Raw genomic sequence first — 18,438 nt, forward strand, 5'->3', positions numbered from 1 at the left:
AGCAATGGCTCTCCCTAAGCCTCCCAGTGACAATAAATAATAGTGACCTGCACTGCAATAATGTCGCTGGAGCTCAGCTCTAGCCAAGCAGGCTGTGCCTGGGCCTGGAGCCTGGACACGATGCCAGCCACATGTTGCAGTTGCTTAATGAAAGCAGCTTGCCTTCATCCAGCTAGCCCAGTGGGCAGGTAGCATCCTCAAGCGTCTAGTTTGGGACTCCTTCAGGGCCAGCTGCCTCTGGCACCCCTGAGATGTCAGGCTTGCATGGGGAGGTTGTGGCGCAGAGCTTGTTTAATTCAAGCTATCAGACTTCTGGGCTGATGGCATGAAGGTGTGAAATGGGTCTCATTTCTGGCTAACATGAAACTGCCTCTCCCAAAGGCATCCTGTGGGCAAAAAGCCCAGGCAGGTATGTTCCAGTCAGGACAGATTTGTAAGAAAAGATTTAATGAAACTAGCCCAATCTAAAACTGGTTTGTTTCAAAGTATATCACATATTCACAATTACATAATGTGTACCTGAGTTTACCAGAAAACAGGATGAGAAAGTTTCTATCTTGCGAGCAATTTCTGAAGCTAAAAAGTAATTTTCACCCAGCTCTTCAAAAAGCTCTTGGAAGTGCAGAGAAATCCTTTGGACTGAAAGTCTGGGGTCCCCTGACCTGCTGTTCTTTTTTCTTTCCTAGTGGGCTGAATTTGTCTTGTTCACTGTTCTCCTCTTTGCTGTGTGCATTATTTTCTCCATCATGGGATATTTCTATGTCAGTGTGGATCCAGAGGACCTAGAAGAAAAGGAAGAGAAGAGAGAGACCTCAAGCAGAGGAAACATGATTAGTCTCGTTACTCAGAAAACAAAGCTCTAACACATGGGTTGGGATTTTTTTTTTTTTTTTTAAACACAGTAGATGGGAGGGTAAAAGAAGGGTGGGGACAATGTTATTATATTTTATAGCATTGCAGTCTTTATTACTCAAAATGTAGCCACCTTCTAAATGGGACCAAATAGCCCTCTATATAAACAATGGGGGTCCTGAAATCAGAGCAAAACTCCCTGGGAAAGCTCCCCTGGTATTAAAAGCCCTTATAAGTAAATACATTGTAATTTAAAACCTGCCCATCATTTTAAGCATGGAATGCTTTCCTATGATTTTGTTTTAAACATATATTTAGGGCAGCAGGGAGGAAGGGTGGAAGGAATGCCGTATGACAGCAAAATTTGGAGATGTTGGGAGAAAAGAATGAAAACCCAGTATAGGAATTAGGGAAGAATAGATGTTACTGACAGAATTTTTAATGCTATCATCAAGAACTGGAAGTGTTACACAGAATCCCAAAGGATTTCATCATGTAACTCTCCTTATGAGTATTTCACCCTATTACTGCATGTTATGAATGGTCCTGATTTATGACTTTCACCTCCAGGCTCAGAAGTAATAACAGGGAATTAAATTCTGCAGGCTAAAATATTCCCAAAACACTACTGAAGAAGATATGCATGCTACCATCTCTGATAGCCATTTTTCCTAGAAGTTTTTAGCAAATGATGGTGTTCTTTGATTAGACATGATTAAAGAATTGGTTTACACTTTCTTATTTCAGAAATCCAGGCAGTTATTTGCCATCTTCCTATATATTAAGCCTTTATTGGGCATTTCCTTTTACAGCACCTGCCACTGCAAGTTAGGATATGGCTGATTTCTTATCTCATGCTTCAATTATTCCCCACTGGGAGACATGTTGCAGCAGTTTCTATAAAATTCCAGGCATCCTGCAGTGAGTTAAACAAGGATGCACTTTATCATTTTTTCAGTCTGCAAGAGGACACCATGGCATAGGAGATTTTTCTTTTTCCTCCCTGTTTTTGTGTCTCTCTACCAAACTTTGGATATAGCTATTTTATCAGAATTGTGATATAATTGTCTGATTTTTCCCTGCTTGCGTGAAGCTGTGATTTCATGTTCTGCATAGAAGTAATTCAACCATTGCTGATCTAGTAAAACTCTTGAGAGAGTCCCTGCCTTCCTCAGTTGCTCCAAGGCTGCAGTTGTAACAGGTATGGCCTAATTTACCACGAGGTTGTCAATAGGATCTTCAGGTTCACAGAGAACAGATTTTAAATGATGCTTTCCTCTTCCGTCTTGGCATTGGCCATAGGTGGTTGCTGATGCTTTGATTCAGGAGATCATGAAATACACGTTTAATTTAATTCCCGTTCAGGACAGTTCTAGGGAATACGCTTAGCTTGACACCTCTGCTACTTTAATGTGCTGCCTTGTGTGTGCGTGTCTTTTTGAGTAAGAGTGAGAAAACCCCACTTTTTGGTTTATAACTGGAAGACTCATAGCCTCAGATTGTTTCCTTTGCTTCCTGTTGTAAATGGTCACGAAATTCCACTGCTAGTTCTGCATAAGCTCCTGCCTGCTGTGAAATAGCATCTGGGTCTTGTGCCAGAGGGGGACCATGGCCTCACGTAAGTGACAACAGGCTGCGGGTGTGCACACAGAAACACTTAATGTGGTTCAGTCAACGCAGAGCCATTTATTAAGCTGTGGTGGCTGGATCCGGACAGCTGAACCCTGTGACTCAGCAGGGAATGAAGGGCATTGAAAGCCATCTATTAGGTCATCCAACCTGCTCCTCAGACGCCAAGTGAGGATTATTCCCTCTGCTCCTTTCCGGTATTGTTCTCCTGCCGCAATTCTTTGTGTGGGTTCTTTCTCCTCCAGGCATTGTTGTTTTCCTAATCCTGTTTTATGATACACTGTGAATGAGCTCAGAGGCTGCTGAATCATTCTGCTATGATGCTGTTTGACCAGCTTCCAATTTGAAGCACTAATAGAAAGCATTTCTTCCCCCCCCCCCCGCAAACAAAACAAAAATCCCCAAACTGAAGGAATGGACAGGCTCCAGTAGCACTGAACAAACACAATTTAGAATTATTGGAGCATTTAATTTTTTATAAGCCCTGAATTTGGAAGTGTGTTGGGGTTCGAGGGCATATGTGGTGAAGAGACAATTGAAAATTATTGGAGCACTTTCCTTGGGAAGCACTTGGTACATCGCAGCTCAAAGTGGCATAAGGGAAAGCAAGGTGTCCAGAGGACACAATCTTTAAGACTACATATGCTCAAGAACCTTTTGATTTTTGTTTTATTTCCTTACTGGCGGCACTACCAGAAGCTGTCACACACTCTGAGCTTAATTTAAAGGAATCATTCCAAACTCATAAAAGCTACATTTAGGATGTCATCTGTATCTGCTTTTTAGACTCCTGATGCCAAATTGTCCCTTTCCAAACATCTCCATGTTCCAAACCATCACCATAATGCTGGGGGGAGAAAAATTGCAATTCACAGTTGGGAAGGTTATGAACAGGAAGGCAATGCTATAAATGAAGTGCTAACATGAGGCTGGGGGCTGCTCCTGCAGCCCCTCCAGGAAATTGCTTGCCCGAGGGAGTGTAAGGCTCTGTTCACATTTCTCTTCCAGCTGACACAGTTACTTCTTCCCACTCGCTCGTCATCACCTATTGGAAGTTTTGTCCTCCTCCGATCTGCCTGCTTGGTTGCTGGTATGATCCTTCCCCACCGTTTCAGCTGCAGTTGTAAAGCTTTGCTAATTGGACCAGTTTATTTGAAATGCACCAGCAGTTTGGAGGGATTTCCACTGGGCACGCTGACAACCAGCCAGGAGCTGTAACAAAGAGCCGCCCCTGCTGTAGCTGGAGAAGGTGGCAAAATAGCACATTCAGCATAGCACTTCTCCAATTTTAGAGCCACAACTCCATCCTCAGAGCCCTCCAATCACCTTCAGATGGACTCAAGACTGGATCAAAGATTTAGGACCTGATTCTGTGGAGTATTGAGGTCTCTGGGTTTTCTTCCACACAGTCAGCTCAGAGATGGGGCCATACACAGCTCTTAACACCCAATTTTAGAACAATATTCCTTATTCCTCCCGATTCTTTAATTTAGGATCAGAGAGAGAAGCCAAAATAGTGATAGTATATGTGAAGTTATGCACACCTCTGTAGAGAAATAGCAGCCTGCTGCCTGTCCAGCTTTCTCTGTCACTGAAGGGAATCTCAGCTGTTGGTGGAGTTTGCCCTGGAGCAGATTAGGGAAAGCTCACACCAGCAATTTTGGAGGCTGACCTACAGAAATTATTATCTCCAGCTAAGGGATGGTAATGAGCTGGTGGGGATCTGTAAGTATGTTGCTGCACAAGCCTTCATGGAGATTGCAGGGGTCTGGCTTCACTGTGGAAGTATGTGTATTTATCTGCTTTTCTGAAGGATGCTTTCTGATAAAGATTTTTTGTGCAGCAGATTTCCCTTCACTTGCACTGGCTGTTACTCAACACATTTTTCCCCTTAGCAGGTTGTAAGCGTGGCGAGTGTTGTTTCCAGCTTTGCATGAGATAAGCATAAAAATGAGATTTCAAACTCAGCAAAACAACTTACTGGCTGTGGGTTCCTTAAATTTACCTCTTCTTTCTGAGGCAGTTGAACGCCTTTAGGTAGCAAGCTGCTCTTCTTTCTGAGGCAGTTGAATGCCTTTAGGTAGCAAGCTGCTCTGTGCAGCTCAAGGGGCTTGCATCTCTCTTTTCTTCCCTCTCCCTTTCTCCACAGCCCCACAATTCCAAGAAGATGAGTTTTGGAGGATTCCAGAAGATAAGCCCTGGGAGGGCTGCATGGGACTGGCTGGGATGCAGCTGGTGTGTGCTGTCAGCGCTGGCTGGGAGGCAGGAGCCTGGCCAGACACAGGAGCTGGTTCCTTTCTAGAGACCTAAATGGGGCTGGGCAAGGTAGCCTGGGGCAGGGCTTGCCCTGGTGGAAGACGTAGTTTTCCTGAGCAATGATCTGGATGTGAGTTTTATTGTGAAAGTGAAATGTGAGCGAGTGAAAGGAAGAGTTTTCATGGCCCTTGGCTTTGGCCTGAGGCACTGTGCAAGGAGGCTGGAGACTGACAGGCAGGGAGGAAAGAAAGGGCTATTTGGTCAAGATCTTCCCAACTCCTCAATGAATAGCTGAAATTCCTCACATTGAGTTAACTGGAGAGAAAATGAGATGGGAGAAGTGGAAATCTCAGATGATTAAATAGTGGATGACTTCAGACCTTTCAGAAAAGCACTCTCCTGACTGGTGGTGAAGGGCCATCAGGGGAGTTAGTCACCCATGGCTTGAAAACTGGTTCATCATTCCAGAGTACTGCAAAAACTGGCATACAGACCTGCGTCGGGGGGGCTGCAGTGACAGGAGGAGGAGGTGGCTGTGCTCCTGGCGATGCCCCCGCCATCCATGGTAGCCACCACCTTGGCTTCTCCTTGGGACAGAAAAAAACAGCTGAAGGTGAATTACAGATGGGAGTAGTACAGGAGGGAGAGTTACAGTTAGCGGTGGTTAATGGGCAGTTTTAGCCAGCATCATACACAGGGGAATAATCTCTTCTCTCTGTGTTGAATTTGTTTGCCTAGCTACAAGAGCTAGCTTTCTGCACCAACAGCTTAAACCTGGGAGTTCAGCTCCATGGCAAATACCACAGCTGCTGAATTTTGGATGGTACCAGACTCTGCATTTCATTATCGCTCCATTTGTTATTGTGATAAAATTTTAAAACAGCATTTAAGAGATGCTTCTGGTCCCAGATGTTGACAGATCTGGCCAGGGTTTTGCATGTTGATAGCTGGATTTACGCTAGTCTTTCATGTTAACATGTGCGATAAACCTGTCATACAAGTAGATGTTGTGGGGCCTTTGGATTTTCCACAGCAATTTAGAAAAAAACAAAATTCCCAGTGAAGCTGGCTAAGCATGAACTTTGGCGTTGCTTCCTTGTTGGAGCTGCCCACGTGCTTTGTAAAGCAGGGACCTTCATTCATCCCATGCAAAGTGCTTCCCAGAAAGACAAAAATGGGGGACATTATTATACATTTTGGCTTGAGAAGGGCTCATGCTGCATTACAGAAATTGCGTGAAGGAAGATAATTACTTTGCTTAAAACCCCTCTTTTCCTCGCCATCTCAGGTGGTGCACAAGGAACGAAACAAGTTATTTCTTAGTGAGCTTTGAATCAAGGAGCTGCTGCACCTTCTCAAGGTCTTTCCATGCTGTGTTTTATCAGCAGATCAACATTAACCTGCCTCTAGTACCTGTAGATCAGAAGATTGCCAGGTTGCAGAGCAGCCACACTGCAGGCTCCCGCTGTCAGCTGATCAACTCTGATCTCTTCATTTTTAATGAATCATTTCAGCAGTGATCCTGCAGGGCTCAGTCAGAATTGGTCTAAATTTAGGCCAAAACTAAGGACCTGAGAGAACTGTAATCAACAAGATAAATAGCAAAACTCTCAAAAAACCTGCTAAAACACTGGTTTAGTGCTTAATTAAAATTTTAGTATGCTTACAGAAAGTAAAAACCTAAACCAGAATGTAGCAATTCAGTCAGAGCAATGAGGAGCTGCAGTTGGAATCCAGCAGCGTGGCAACTGGCAGCCAAGCTGAAGACACCAAAATCAAGCAAACATCACTTTTTAGATTATTTTTTGTCATTGCATATGTTGTTCAGTCTGCTTGGCCTGTCCTGTTCAATCTACCCATGTGCGTAAGGAAAAGAAGCTGAACTGACTTGTGGAAGACACGTCCCCTTCCCAAGCTGCAGTTCGGTTTTCGTCTTGTTGCAGACTCCCAAGTTAGCCCCAAATGACTCCTTTTGCTAGCTGTCAGCCCCCTCAGTCCCACATGCTGGTCCTCCCTCCCCAGAAGTCACTCAGACTTCTCCCCTGTGACTTTGCCAGCCCTCAGCACCTTGCTTATTCCTCCTCCCATGCAGCCTCTCTGCTGCCAGCAGCAGCGTGTCTTCTTGGGGGTTGTCCTGGGTAATGCTGCCCACTCTCCTGCAGCTAGAAAAGCTTCTCACCCACAGGACTACCATGTCAGGGCAGAAATCACCCAGAGTCAAATATCTGGGTGGTAACAGGGCATCTGTTCTGTCTTGCTTTGGCTCTGGCTTCTTGTCACAGCCTCGTACGGCCCAATGCATCTTCTGTAGGCAAATCAGCTCAGAAGCACTGGGGTAACCCAGCATCTCCGTGTGTCCCTCTGGTCTATCCTGTGCCCAGTTAGCTGCCCACAGTTAGCCCTCGTGTTACGCCATGTCAAGCTGCAGGGACTTCGGGACCACAACGCTACCGTTGCCAGTCACGGAGAGTCCATTTGTGCTGCCTGTGGCCCCAGCCTGCTTTAGCTGGCTTTTGTTTATGCATTATTTATGGTCAGGCTGCTCCTTCCAGCCTCCCGCTTGTGCTGGAGGCTCTGGAGCCCTCCCCCGCCAGTCACTCTGCGGGTCTTCCTCTTGTAGAGAAGTAGGAGAAAGCCACTCAGGTTGTGTTCATCACAGCACTAGTGTGTGGTCAGTGGGCTGCATCTGCAACCACAGATCTCCCATCAGTGTGGACATGGCAGCCGGTGAAATGGGGCCAGCTCCTCTGCCAGCAGTGCCAGCACAGGGACTGCTGGTGTCAGTGGCGCTGGGTCCGTGGCCTTCCCAGGCTTGACTGGGATATTTTAAAAGCCCGTGTCAATGTTTTGCTGGGAGACCTGTGTTATTGCTGTGGTGCTGCCAGGCTTCAGCTTCTGAATCTGCTGGGCAAGGAGCAGAGCTGCTCCTCCCGACCCAGGGACCTGTGCCACTGCTGCTTGCCCATGGCAGGGCACTTTCTGCTCCTTTTTCATCTACTTGCCCAGCCCCAGTGACCACATCTTGGGTAACTGGCATCTCCCAGACCTTGCTGTGTTATGTGCCCACCCACAAGGGAAGTTTATTCAAGTGGAAGTGAATTTGGTTGCTTTGAGCTCTGACTCTACCCAAAATTGCTTGGACCTGCTTGGAGCTTTTGTTCGGGCTCTTTCTCTGTTAAACCTGTGCATCAAAATGCTCTCCAAGTAGGCCTTCATGCTGTCCACACCAAAGACAGAAACCTCTCAAAGGCGCTATGCCAATATGGATTTTTTCCTGCCCAAGTTAGAGGTGAAACAGGCCAGCAGGAATTCAGCAGGCACCAGGAGCTGCTGCTGTTCAAAAAGGCGAGCTGCTGTCAATCACAGCGGCTCTCCACATGTGAGGCCATGCAGCCCAGCTCTCACTGTGCCCTGAGCGCAGCAGAGGCCGGTGGATGCTCAGATGCCTCTCTGGGGGCTGCAGCTCCCAGGTCCCAGCACTGGGCAGCCCACCTGCATGCCATTCACGGTCTGTCAGCGCCAGCTTTCCTTCCTGACGCTATACAGCCCAAAATGTGCAGAGCAAAGAAAGTTCCCTCTTTCCATAGAGTGTATTTAATTTGCTTTTTCTTCCTCCCTTCTCATTCACAGCCAATGTCATTAGCTGCCTTGTTATTTCAGGGCTGGCTAAGGGGGCTGCGCAGTCCCCCCATCTCATCACTGCCTTGGGGTAAGGGGAGGTCAGGGATTTCTCACCCTGCCCACCCACAAGCACCTTCCTGGAAGCTCTCCTCAAAATCAGGTCCCCCACTCCTCCAAAGAGCACATCGCTCATGAGACCAAGGATTTGACATGTTTTTAACCAGCCAGTCCCTTTGTGGGGATTAGCCAGCTTGGGTAATGTTTGCATTTCACCCTTTGCTGTCTGCTGGCCGTGGCTTTATGGAGCTAATGGTGCAGATTTTCTTCTCCTTTTCCGCCCAAAGGTTGTCCTCAGCACCTGCACTCTCTGTATAAAATAAATAAATGGCCTTGCCTGTTTGCAGGCAGATGGTCCATCCATCTTCTACCGAAACTTTGATAGTGCCATGAAGAATCCCTCTGCACTAACGGTGCCAGTATAGTCCTTTACATCCCTACTGGAGGACTTCTTAGGCCCTTCTTTGTGCCATCCTTTTGTACATGCTTGTTAAAACCAAAGGGCTTGTGCTTCATTTCTCACAGCCTGCAGCGCTCCTCAAGCTTCTGTAATGCAGGCTCTGAGTTCCCTCTTCTGTATGAGCTGAAAACTATTAAAAGCCATTCAGTCCTTCAGAACCAGCTGGTTTTTGTCTAGTAAAGTTCTTTTTTTTGCATTTTTTTACTGTGTTCACATTCATCAATTACAGCTCTAGAGTGAAACACTGCTCCAGTCTTTTCCTCTCAAGCCTCACTTTTCTGGAGAAGGTTGGGCTTTTAGCTTTTCCATAAAAACCTTATCCTGGGTGCCTTTAGTCCTAATGCTGTTCATTGTTCAGCATCCCTTGAAGCCAGGGATTTGGGCTCCTTCCTTTGGGTTTTCACTTCCATCCACTCAGCATTTCTTAGCTGATATCACTGTATTACACCTCCTGGGGCCCACGGACCTACCGGGCTGAAAAGGAGCAGAGGAGTCATCCCAGTGGTTTTAGAAGATGCACATAGACTGCATCTGCTCAACTCTGAAAGTTTTGAGCCCTTTTTCAGCTTGTTAGAGGAAAAGCAGGCACTTTTCCACATAAAGGCGTGCTCTTATGCCTCCTGCATCCTGCTCTGGCTTGGAAAGGGACACTGCCGGGTCAGAACAGCTCTGCCATCCCCAGCACTTCGCTCCTGATTTCCTCTGGCTCTGCGTTTCCTGGCTGGGATTCATCTGCTCTGGTCTTCTCCTTGGTGGGTCTCTTGCAGTAGTGATACTCACTCCAAAGGAGCCATTGCCTCCAATAATTTATTTGACCAGTCTCATGCTGTTACTTGTGGTGACACCCATCATGGGGTTTATTTTGCCTTTTCAGTCTCCACTGTTGTTCCACATTTCTGCTGTGGTTTCTCTTGATTCAGACTGTCACGCTCTTGCCAATTTTTTCTTCCTCGTCATGGCTCCCCATTATCAATGCTGTGCTTGGAGTCTAAGTGCCCTTCACGCCACAGATCTGCAAGCTAAGTAAACTTAGCAAATCATTAGGGCAGACTTTGACCGCTCCTGTCTCCATCAAAAACTGGGATTAAATTAGGTCCCTTTGATAAACTGAGCTGATGGGCCAATTTGGATTGCACATGTGGTATTATGAGCCTCGCGGGTCATATGATTAAAAGACATAAGAAAATGCAATTATTTAGAGAGCTACCAGGAGATTGCTGTAACTCAGTAGTCACTTCTTTATCAGAACAAAAGAAGAACCCAATTCTGCAGGGCGGCAGGCAGCTCCTGGAAAGTGTCTGCAAGTCTCTAATTGCTGGGAAGGCGAGAGTCACGATTATCTCCTGCAGGTTTTGATGTGTGTGATAACACTGAGGGGGGTGGAATGTCACTCCGACCATTTCTGTCCCCAAGGCACTTGCTGCAGGAGCGAAACCTTTCACACAGGTGGCTTCTTTATCTCTTTTTACAGTTGCTTGGGTTTTTTTCCCCCATAAACTACAGTTGTCTCTGCAGCAAGATAGAGCTCAGCTGGGTTTCTTTGCTGGACTCTAATCAAATCCCGACCTGCACAGGGAGCTCAGTGCAATCTAGGCTGACTCCCTGCATCAAATCCTCAAGCCTGGGGCTGGATCCTGACCCAGTAGGAAAAGCACTGTTAGCTTAGGCTCTGCATCAAGCCCTGAAGATGAGAAATGTCTGACTGGACACAAATACAATTTTGCTTGTTTTTTTCTCTCAGGTTACTGAGTCAGCGCTGGATGGGGTATGTAATTGTAGTAGGACTATTCTTCTCTCTCCTTTTTTTTTTTTTTGAGTAACATTCATGCTGCATTTTAATTACAACATTTAGAATACGTCCAAATAGCTTGAGCTCAAATTGATCTTGTTTTTCAGCCAGGAAGCTTGTTTTTCATCTATTATAATAATAAATGTGCTATTGATAATAGTTTAGGTGCAATACAGCAAAGCTTTGTGTTATGCATCAGCTCTGGAGGGCCAAATTTTCTTATTATCCATTATTGATATGACAGTTTGCAAATATTTAACAAACAAATTACCAGGTTTTCCTTGTTCCCCTCTTAGTTTGCAATCTCAGTCTTTTTGACAGCTGAATTCAGGATTAATGATGATCTTGTTTAAGACAATTGTTTGCTAGCAGCTTTATTCTCTAAACCTACAAGTGCAGTAGGAGAACTAGCACTGGCACTTTGAATTAAATCTCATCCTTGAAGCAAATTTTTTAGCTTTACTCCCTCCAATTCTCCCAAGTAGAAATTGGATTTGCCTGGTAAAGTGCTTAGACTTGTTATTAATTTCTTAATTTCTGTAGTCATTTTAAATATAAAAGCTTAACATGAAGGGCTGGCAAAAGGAGCTGGTTTTCTCTCCCAACCCTGAGCTTGCTGGGTCTGTTCAGATTGTACGTGCTTTAAGAAACAGGTCCTCTCTGAGCACAAGCATGGGAGCGAGGAGACCACCTTGAGCCTCCGTAGAAAAAAGATCCAGAGGGACATGCTGGATTTGGTCCTCGCTGAAGCACTGGAGGCAGGACTGGGAAACATTCAGTCCAGGCCTGAGCACAGGGTGAAGGGTACAGAAAGGGCTGAAGCACCAATGCCTGGGAAGGTTGTTTCTGGCATAGATGGCTGCAGGTGAAGCAAGGAGGGTGCTGCACCCCATGGGAAAGCCTGCTGTGTCCCTCAGGGGCATCTTCTGGGGGAACACACAGCACCAGAGTAGACACTCAAAGAAAGCATGAAGCACCCCCTTTGGAGCACATGCTGGGCACTGGGCCATTTCTGTCCTGCGGTTTCTGACCGTGGGCTTTGCGTACACAATACAGGAATTCACTAGTGTGCGAGCCAGGCTTTGGAGATGAGAAGTGAATTTGTTCTCAACTAAAATCACCTTTTGTTAGCAGAAAATCTGTGAGTTGGGTTCCCCAAGGGAATAGTGTTTGAAAATCACAGATGATTAAAAGATAACACATTTGAGGTGGTTTGGGTTTTTTTTGAGGGGGTGGGTTGGTTGGTTTTTATGGAGTTTTTTTGTTTGTTTGCCTTTTGGGCTTGAGAAGCTGGATGCCTCACGTAAATTTCTCCACAACTGACCTGGCCACAGATTTTTTGTTTTAACGCAAGAAAATCTGATACTCTCCTTAAAAGAGGAGCCCCCAGGAGTTCTGAAATACCAAGCGTTACACCAGCAAAAATGACTAAAGTTGGCAACTCTGAGTGTAGTGTATCACATTGGTCTTAAGCAAAAATAAGCCAAATCAAACAAGACTCAATGGAACAGAATAAAAGCAGGAAGAACCACAGCATGGCTTGAAATAATGTGTTAACAGAGATTGTTTCTTCATTACTTTTTATTTGATAAGCAGTAAAACCACAGACGCATGCTGAATACAGTTTGCATGTGCCCTCTGCTAATTGCCCATCCCTGTTTGCAATGTGAGCACTCGTTACTCACTTCCCTTGGAACTAGCGGTGGCCAGCAAGGAACAGCAGGGAGAGGGGCACAGCTGTGTATTTCAGCATGTCTGCACATCGAATCACAGAATCATAGAATGGTTTGGGTTGGAAGGGGCCTTAGAGATCACGTAGTTCACCCCCCCTGCCATGGGCAGGGACACCTTCCACTAGACCAGGTTGCTCAAAGCCCCATCCAACCTGGCCTGGAACACTGCCAGGGATGGGGCATCCACAGCCTCTCTGGGCAACCTGTTCCAGTGCCTCACCACCCTCACAGTAAATAATTTCTTCCTAATCTAAATCTACCCTTTTTCAGTTTAAAGCCATTAATCCTTGCCCTATCACTACATGCCCTTGTAAAAAGTCCCTCCCTGTCTTTCCTGTAGGCCCCCTTTAGGTACTGGCAGGCTGCTATAAGGTCTCCCCAGAGCCTTCTTTTCCCCAGGCTGAACAACCCCAACTCTCCCAGCCTGTCTTCATAGGAGAGGTGCTCCAGCCCTCTGATCATCTTCATGGCCCTTCTCTGGACTTACTCCAGCAGGTCCATGTCCTTCTTATGTTGGGGGCCCAGAGCTGAAGGCAGTACTCCAGGTGGGGTCTCACGAGAGTGGAGTAGAGGGGGAGAATCACCTCCCTCAACCTGCTGGCCATGATTCTTTTGATGCAGCCCAGAATACGGTTGGCTTTCTGGGGTGCAAGCACACATTGCCAGGTCATGTTATGTGTTTTCAATGCTGGAATAATCCTCATTATATGGACATCTTAGCCTGGTATTTAAGCCTTCATCTCACTTCTTTTTAAGGCTTGCTTAACACTTTTCCAGTTGATTGATGCAGCATCAATCACAGTAATATGCCAGCTGTGATGTTGCTGTTAATAACTACAGAGGAGCTGCGTGGCTCAGGGCCCTGAGCTGAGCATGGGCATTTTCTCTGCGAATGCCAGGGGGGATTTGCTGACCACAGCAACTAGCAGATGTGTGGGGCAGCAGCAAGAAACTGCCCGTCATTCGGTCCCTAAGCATCTCCCAGCTTGGCAATACGGCTATTGATGCGGTTACATTTTCAGCCCTCTTCTGCTGTTGGGGGTTAAGGCTTTGAGAAAAAAACATCCTTACATGCAAGTTCGTGAAGTGCAGCTACCAGCTGGACACACCAAGGGTAAACTGGCTCCAATTACCTGCTTTGCTTACACCAACTGCCATGTATTACAAATCAAACCAGCCACAAGGAACCAAACTATTAAGCTGCTTTCTCATAATCATTAATTATGAAGATACCATCACTCATGTTTGCAATCTATGAACTGTCCCCTGATAACTGATTTATTTTTTTTAGTTCAATGAATCGTGATGGTGAGGCTGCAAAGAGTGTTGGCAAGCAATTCCCGCAGGGACCCACTCCTGCAGGTCTGAGCTGGTGAAACCCCCTTTTCATGACACAAAGCCAGCACAGTGACCTCGCAGGTACAGATTTACATTCCCCCCATCCTCCTGGCCACGCTGCCCAGTCTCTGGGAAAAACCCAACCCAAGTCTGTCCTGCTTAGTTGGTCTGACAGGAGAAGATTAGGCAAATATTTGATACCCTGACAGTCAATTTAAGGAGAAGCTTTCAGGCCAAAGCATGTCACCCCAAAGACTTTCTCTGGCATGCTGGACACCCCGAAAACTTTGCTGGGATCCATCAGTCTGGGTACTAATTATTTCCCCTCTCCTGCTTTGCCATCTCTAATGTGTTTATTCGCAGTGTGGCAGTGCACCAAGAGGGGCTTTTATCCCCCTCCCAGGGCAAAGGCAGCAGCTATGAGTCAAACCCCATACTTCTTCAGGCCTCCCTCAATTCATTCTACTGGCATTTGGCCCTCCTTACACATCTCTGCCCGTTCCTGTTGTTGGGAAGGGCAGCAAATGGATCAGAAGAGGAAAAGCCCTCCAAAGTTGCTTATCCCACCAGGGTCACTTGCTGCCCAGGTTGGCCATGGTCTGGAGACTGAATTACCAACAAGACTTGCTAGCAGAGCATCTGGGACAGTCTTGCACTATTTTCTCTCATAACTGCTTTCCGGACAGATGTCTCCCAGCTGGTCGGTCTCCTCAGATGTGCACGAGACCATGCGTGTGATTGGATCACTGATAGATGCTCCGCAGCCATCTGGATGTAGGGAAGAAATGACAAATCTCCCTCCCGCCAACCACACCTTCCACGAGATATTGATGAATGAGATCTTTATTGGCTGCGGGGCTAATTAAATAGAAGTTGCATCAGCTTCTAGGTGACAGGCTCTAATTGCTCCTGAGCAGATTTTGAGAGGACCAGATGAATAGGAAAATAAAAGGAAAGACTGTGGATTGGATCCAAGTACGTATCTGACTGTGTTGTGCTTCAGATGAACTGGAAGTTTGTCCCGCCTTTCCCTGGGCAACAGGGACAGGGCAGGGGGCTCCTGTGTTGCGAGAGCACACAGGGAGGTGCTGTCAGAAAAGCCAGAATTAACACAGGTAACAAAAAGGAGAAAGTAGTATCCTGGTTTTAGATAAGAATTTCTGAACTCTTATCTTTGCCCCAGTCTCTAGCTTTGGCCTCGAGCAACAGGTACTCATTGCTCTGTGCTCCTGTTTGCCGTCTGTCACACAGGACTAACAACGCCTGCTGCTGAGGGCTGAACTGTCTTGGATGCTCTGGCACCACATGAATCCCTGAGCCTGGGGCTCTTTTTCTTTCTGTTGCCTCGAAGTCCAAAGACTGCAAAAGGGGTGTCAGGCGCCCAGCAGCCCCTGCAGCCGAGCCCAGCGCTGTGCAGCCCTGCTGAGGGCTTAGGAGAAGGATGCTCCCCTCCAGCAGCAAGGATGTTGGGACTTGGAGCCTGGCCCTTCCTGGCGCACGGTCCTTTGAAGATGTGAGGTGCTGCGTGTGTGCGACACTGTGTTCTAGCTGCCAGCAAGGGGTGCAAAGCCCTCTCGGCCTCGTGCTGCCATTCCCCCATGCAGCAGCAGGGCCGGGGTCTGATTTGCTTCTCTCCTCCAGGCTCCTGCCTAAAACTCCAAGTGGGGAGAGTGGATGGTTCCACAGGAGAGTCATTAGCAGAGGAAGTTGCTGGGTACCCGAGTTTCGGTTTGGTCCAGGACAGAGCTGGACCTGGTACACAGTAGATCCTGGCATTGAAAAAATTAACTGAAATTAATGGCCAAGCCCTCAGTGACTTCAGTGGTGTCATGTTTTCCCCAGTGGACTCTGTGGGCTATATCTGGGCACATCCAGCCTAAGAGGCTTGTCCCATCTTTAATTTATGGGGTGATGAATGAGTTCTTAGCATACAATGCATTTAATTCCATTTTGGCCTGATTTATGATGTGATGTGAACTGCATGTGAAGTTTTAATTCAGTAGGTGGTGACTCTGATTCAGTATATGGAGTGTGACGGCAGAGGTGATAAATTTGATTCCAAAGGTGATGCATCAATTTCAGCGTGAAGTGCATCAACTTTATCACATGGCACGTTGGTTTCACACCCCAGCGACGGCAGTGCCAGGCCAGTTAAGCGGGATAACTTCACTGCATCGCCAGTGGTCCCCATGTCCACCACCTCCCCAGAGGAAAACAGCCTTTGCTGTTGGTCTTTTATTTGACCTTGCAGGACTTGAAGAAAAATGGTAAAAAGTGGCCCATCAGGTGCTGGTCAAAATATTTGTCTTCATTTTAATACATGCCCCAGGTAAGGGCTTCTGATATCCCACTTAATTTCAGGTCTCAGGAAGATGCTGCTGCTCCCGGGAATCTCAGCACCAACCAGAAAATTGGCCTCATTTTGGGTTCATTTCATGACTCAATATCTTTGCTTTTAACTCAATGTCTGACTGATCCACATCGCTGAATGAGGATGTGGAGTTTGAGTCCTCTCCGGGAGACAGAGACTTTAACATTGGGCTCTCTCACATCTGTAACCTTTGAAGGATATTTAAAAAAAAACGCCCAGAGAAGACACCTCCTCTTCTCCCTCACTCCACACTGGGGATGCTTCTGGGGTAAGACCTTCTGGCTAAAATAAACCCACGTCTTGATTAGGGGATCCTAATGGCATTCGAGCAGCAGCCGTTTGGGCTGATGGGACTTGGTGCACGCCAGCAGGACAGCCGGGGCGTGCTGGGTGCCGAGGGGGCTCTCAGTGCCTGCGGTACCCAACCCCTTCCCCATCCTCATGCCCCATTAACGCCAGCACTGCTGAATCCAGCCCTGGCACGGCAGGGCATGGCGAGTCGCTAACGCAGCCGAGAAAGACGTGAGAGGGCTGATGAAGGGATTTGGTAACAAGCTGAGCGGGAAGTAATTACTTTTCTCCTTCTTTCCTGCTTTTGCTGCCACAGCCTCTGCGGCAGCGAGGATAAATGCAGTATATTAGCAGCAGTGAGTGGCAGATTCACTGAGCTGCAATTTATAACACTGTCCTCCCCAAAGCCTCATTGAGGGCATTACGAAGTTAGCTTTGTAAGAGGGGATAAAATGATGAAAGGGTCACTCTGGAAAAGCATTTGAAAACCCTCAGAAAAGGAGCTATTTTCTTGTCTCCAAGCCAGGTATGTCTCATTGAGCTGACCCCAGCGTTGCTCCAAGGGAGGGTTAGCGCTCATACATCAGATATTAAATTTAATCCAGTGAGAAGGAGCAGATGCTGATGTGCCAGGCCTGTCTGCCACCACGTCTAATGTATAAGGAATGCTGAAAAATTTTCCATCAAAATGTTTTGATTTTTCTTGAAGAAAAAGTAGAAAACCTCTACTGGGGAAAAAAAAAAAAAAAAAGAACCCCCAAGGCAAAAAACTTACGGCTAAGAAAACTTTGTCTTCAGACTGTTGATAAAGGGTTGCTGCTGTCAGAGGGGATAAAGAGGAGGATGTTTTTCATCAGACATGTTTATCTGATCTATCCCTCCATGCAGGCTTGTGCAGGCAGATAAAATAAAACAGATCCCGATATGCTGATGAGCCAAACTCTATCGCAGTTTCCAACAAGGGACTCTGAGCTGTCTGGATGAGGAGGCAGGGGAGGTCTTCCCTTATAATATACCCCCCTGGTGAAGGGTGTCAAGCATTAGGGACATGCACCGGGCTAGTGTGCCTCTGGTCTGCCTGGCGAGAGCCGTTTACAGGCTTGGTCTGTGCTCTGGGCTCCCAAAATCTCTACAGCAAACGGGTCACACTGCTTCTGCTGCTAACAGCCTGGTTCCCGCAGGGAGGGAAGCTTTAACCCCAGTCCTCCACTCTCCAAAAGGGTTAAAAAAAACCCATCTAGGCATACTTTAAATGGTTTAAAAAGTACAAGGGAGAGGAAATGCTAAAACCCACCCTTTCAACAGCAAAACCGCTCATAAATCTGAACGTCTGTTTCAGCACCACCTTGAGAACAACTTTGTTCATGACCAGGGTAAGAACTGTTGGGTCTGGGAAGTTGCTGTGCCTGCTCCTCTGTCCCCCCAAGCACCCCACTGAGGGGAGGTATGTGCCCTCATCCACCCTGGCGTGGGGGCCCAGGCGGACGCAGGGATGCTCCCACCGCTGCCCTGCGCAGTGAATCTCAGCGGCTGAGCCTGCCGGCGGCCGGGACCGGGAGGTGGGCAGCGAAGGGCATCCCAGCCGAACAGCACGGATTCTGCTCCTGCATCCCGGCTGTGGGGCGGCTCGCTGAGCTGCCGGCGTAGACCCTCGCGCAGCACCATGCAGCCATCCTGTGGAGCTTTCCAGCTGCAGAACATCTCTTGGTTGTGGAGACAAGCACATAATTTATTTCTTCATTTATTTGTTTTGCATGGGAGACAAGGCTGCTGGTTTATAATGTTAAACAACCATTTTAGCTGAGTGCAGTAGGTCTTATAAATCAATTGCCCTCTCCAGAGCATTAACCAGTCTCCAGGAACCAGCAGTTTTACGATACCTTTTCATGTTATTCTAGGGGGACTCTGGGGCCAGAGTCTCAGCTGGTGTAACTCTCCAAATCCAGGTGATTTACATTAGCTACCTGGTGGTGGTATGAGCTACTGCAAGTATTCTCCTATAAAAAGTTTAAAATTTTTATTTGGCCTAATTTTTACCCTT

General features: G+C 47.0%; 1 protein-coding gene across 1 annotated transcript in view; it reads left to right on the forward strand.

Moving 5' to 3' along the window:
• The window catches only part of SLC15A2 (solute carrier family 15 member 2), a 39,760-nt gene extending 38,254 nt beyond the window's left edge, over positions 1-1,506 (forward strand). The window contains exon 22 of the mRNA XM_075029361.1: positions 687-1,506. Within this exon, the coding sequence (XP_074885462.1) occupies positions 687-863 (177 nt within the window). The 3' untranslated portion in view covers positions 864-1,506. The remainder of the gene's footprint in view (positions 1-686) is intronic.
• The last annotated feature ends 16,932 nt before the right edge of the window (positions 1,507-18,438 follow it).

This window comes from Buteo buteo, chromosome 5 (assembly GCF_964188355.1).
Source record: "Buteo buteo chromosome 5, bButBut1.hap1.1, whole genome shotgun sequence".
In the NCBI taxonomy this organism is placed as follows: Eukaryota; Metazoa; Chordata; class Aves; order Accipitriformes; family Accipitridae; genus Buteo; species Buteo buteo.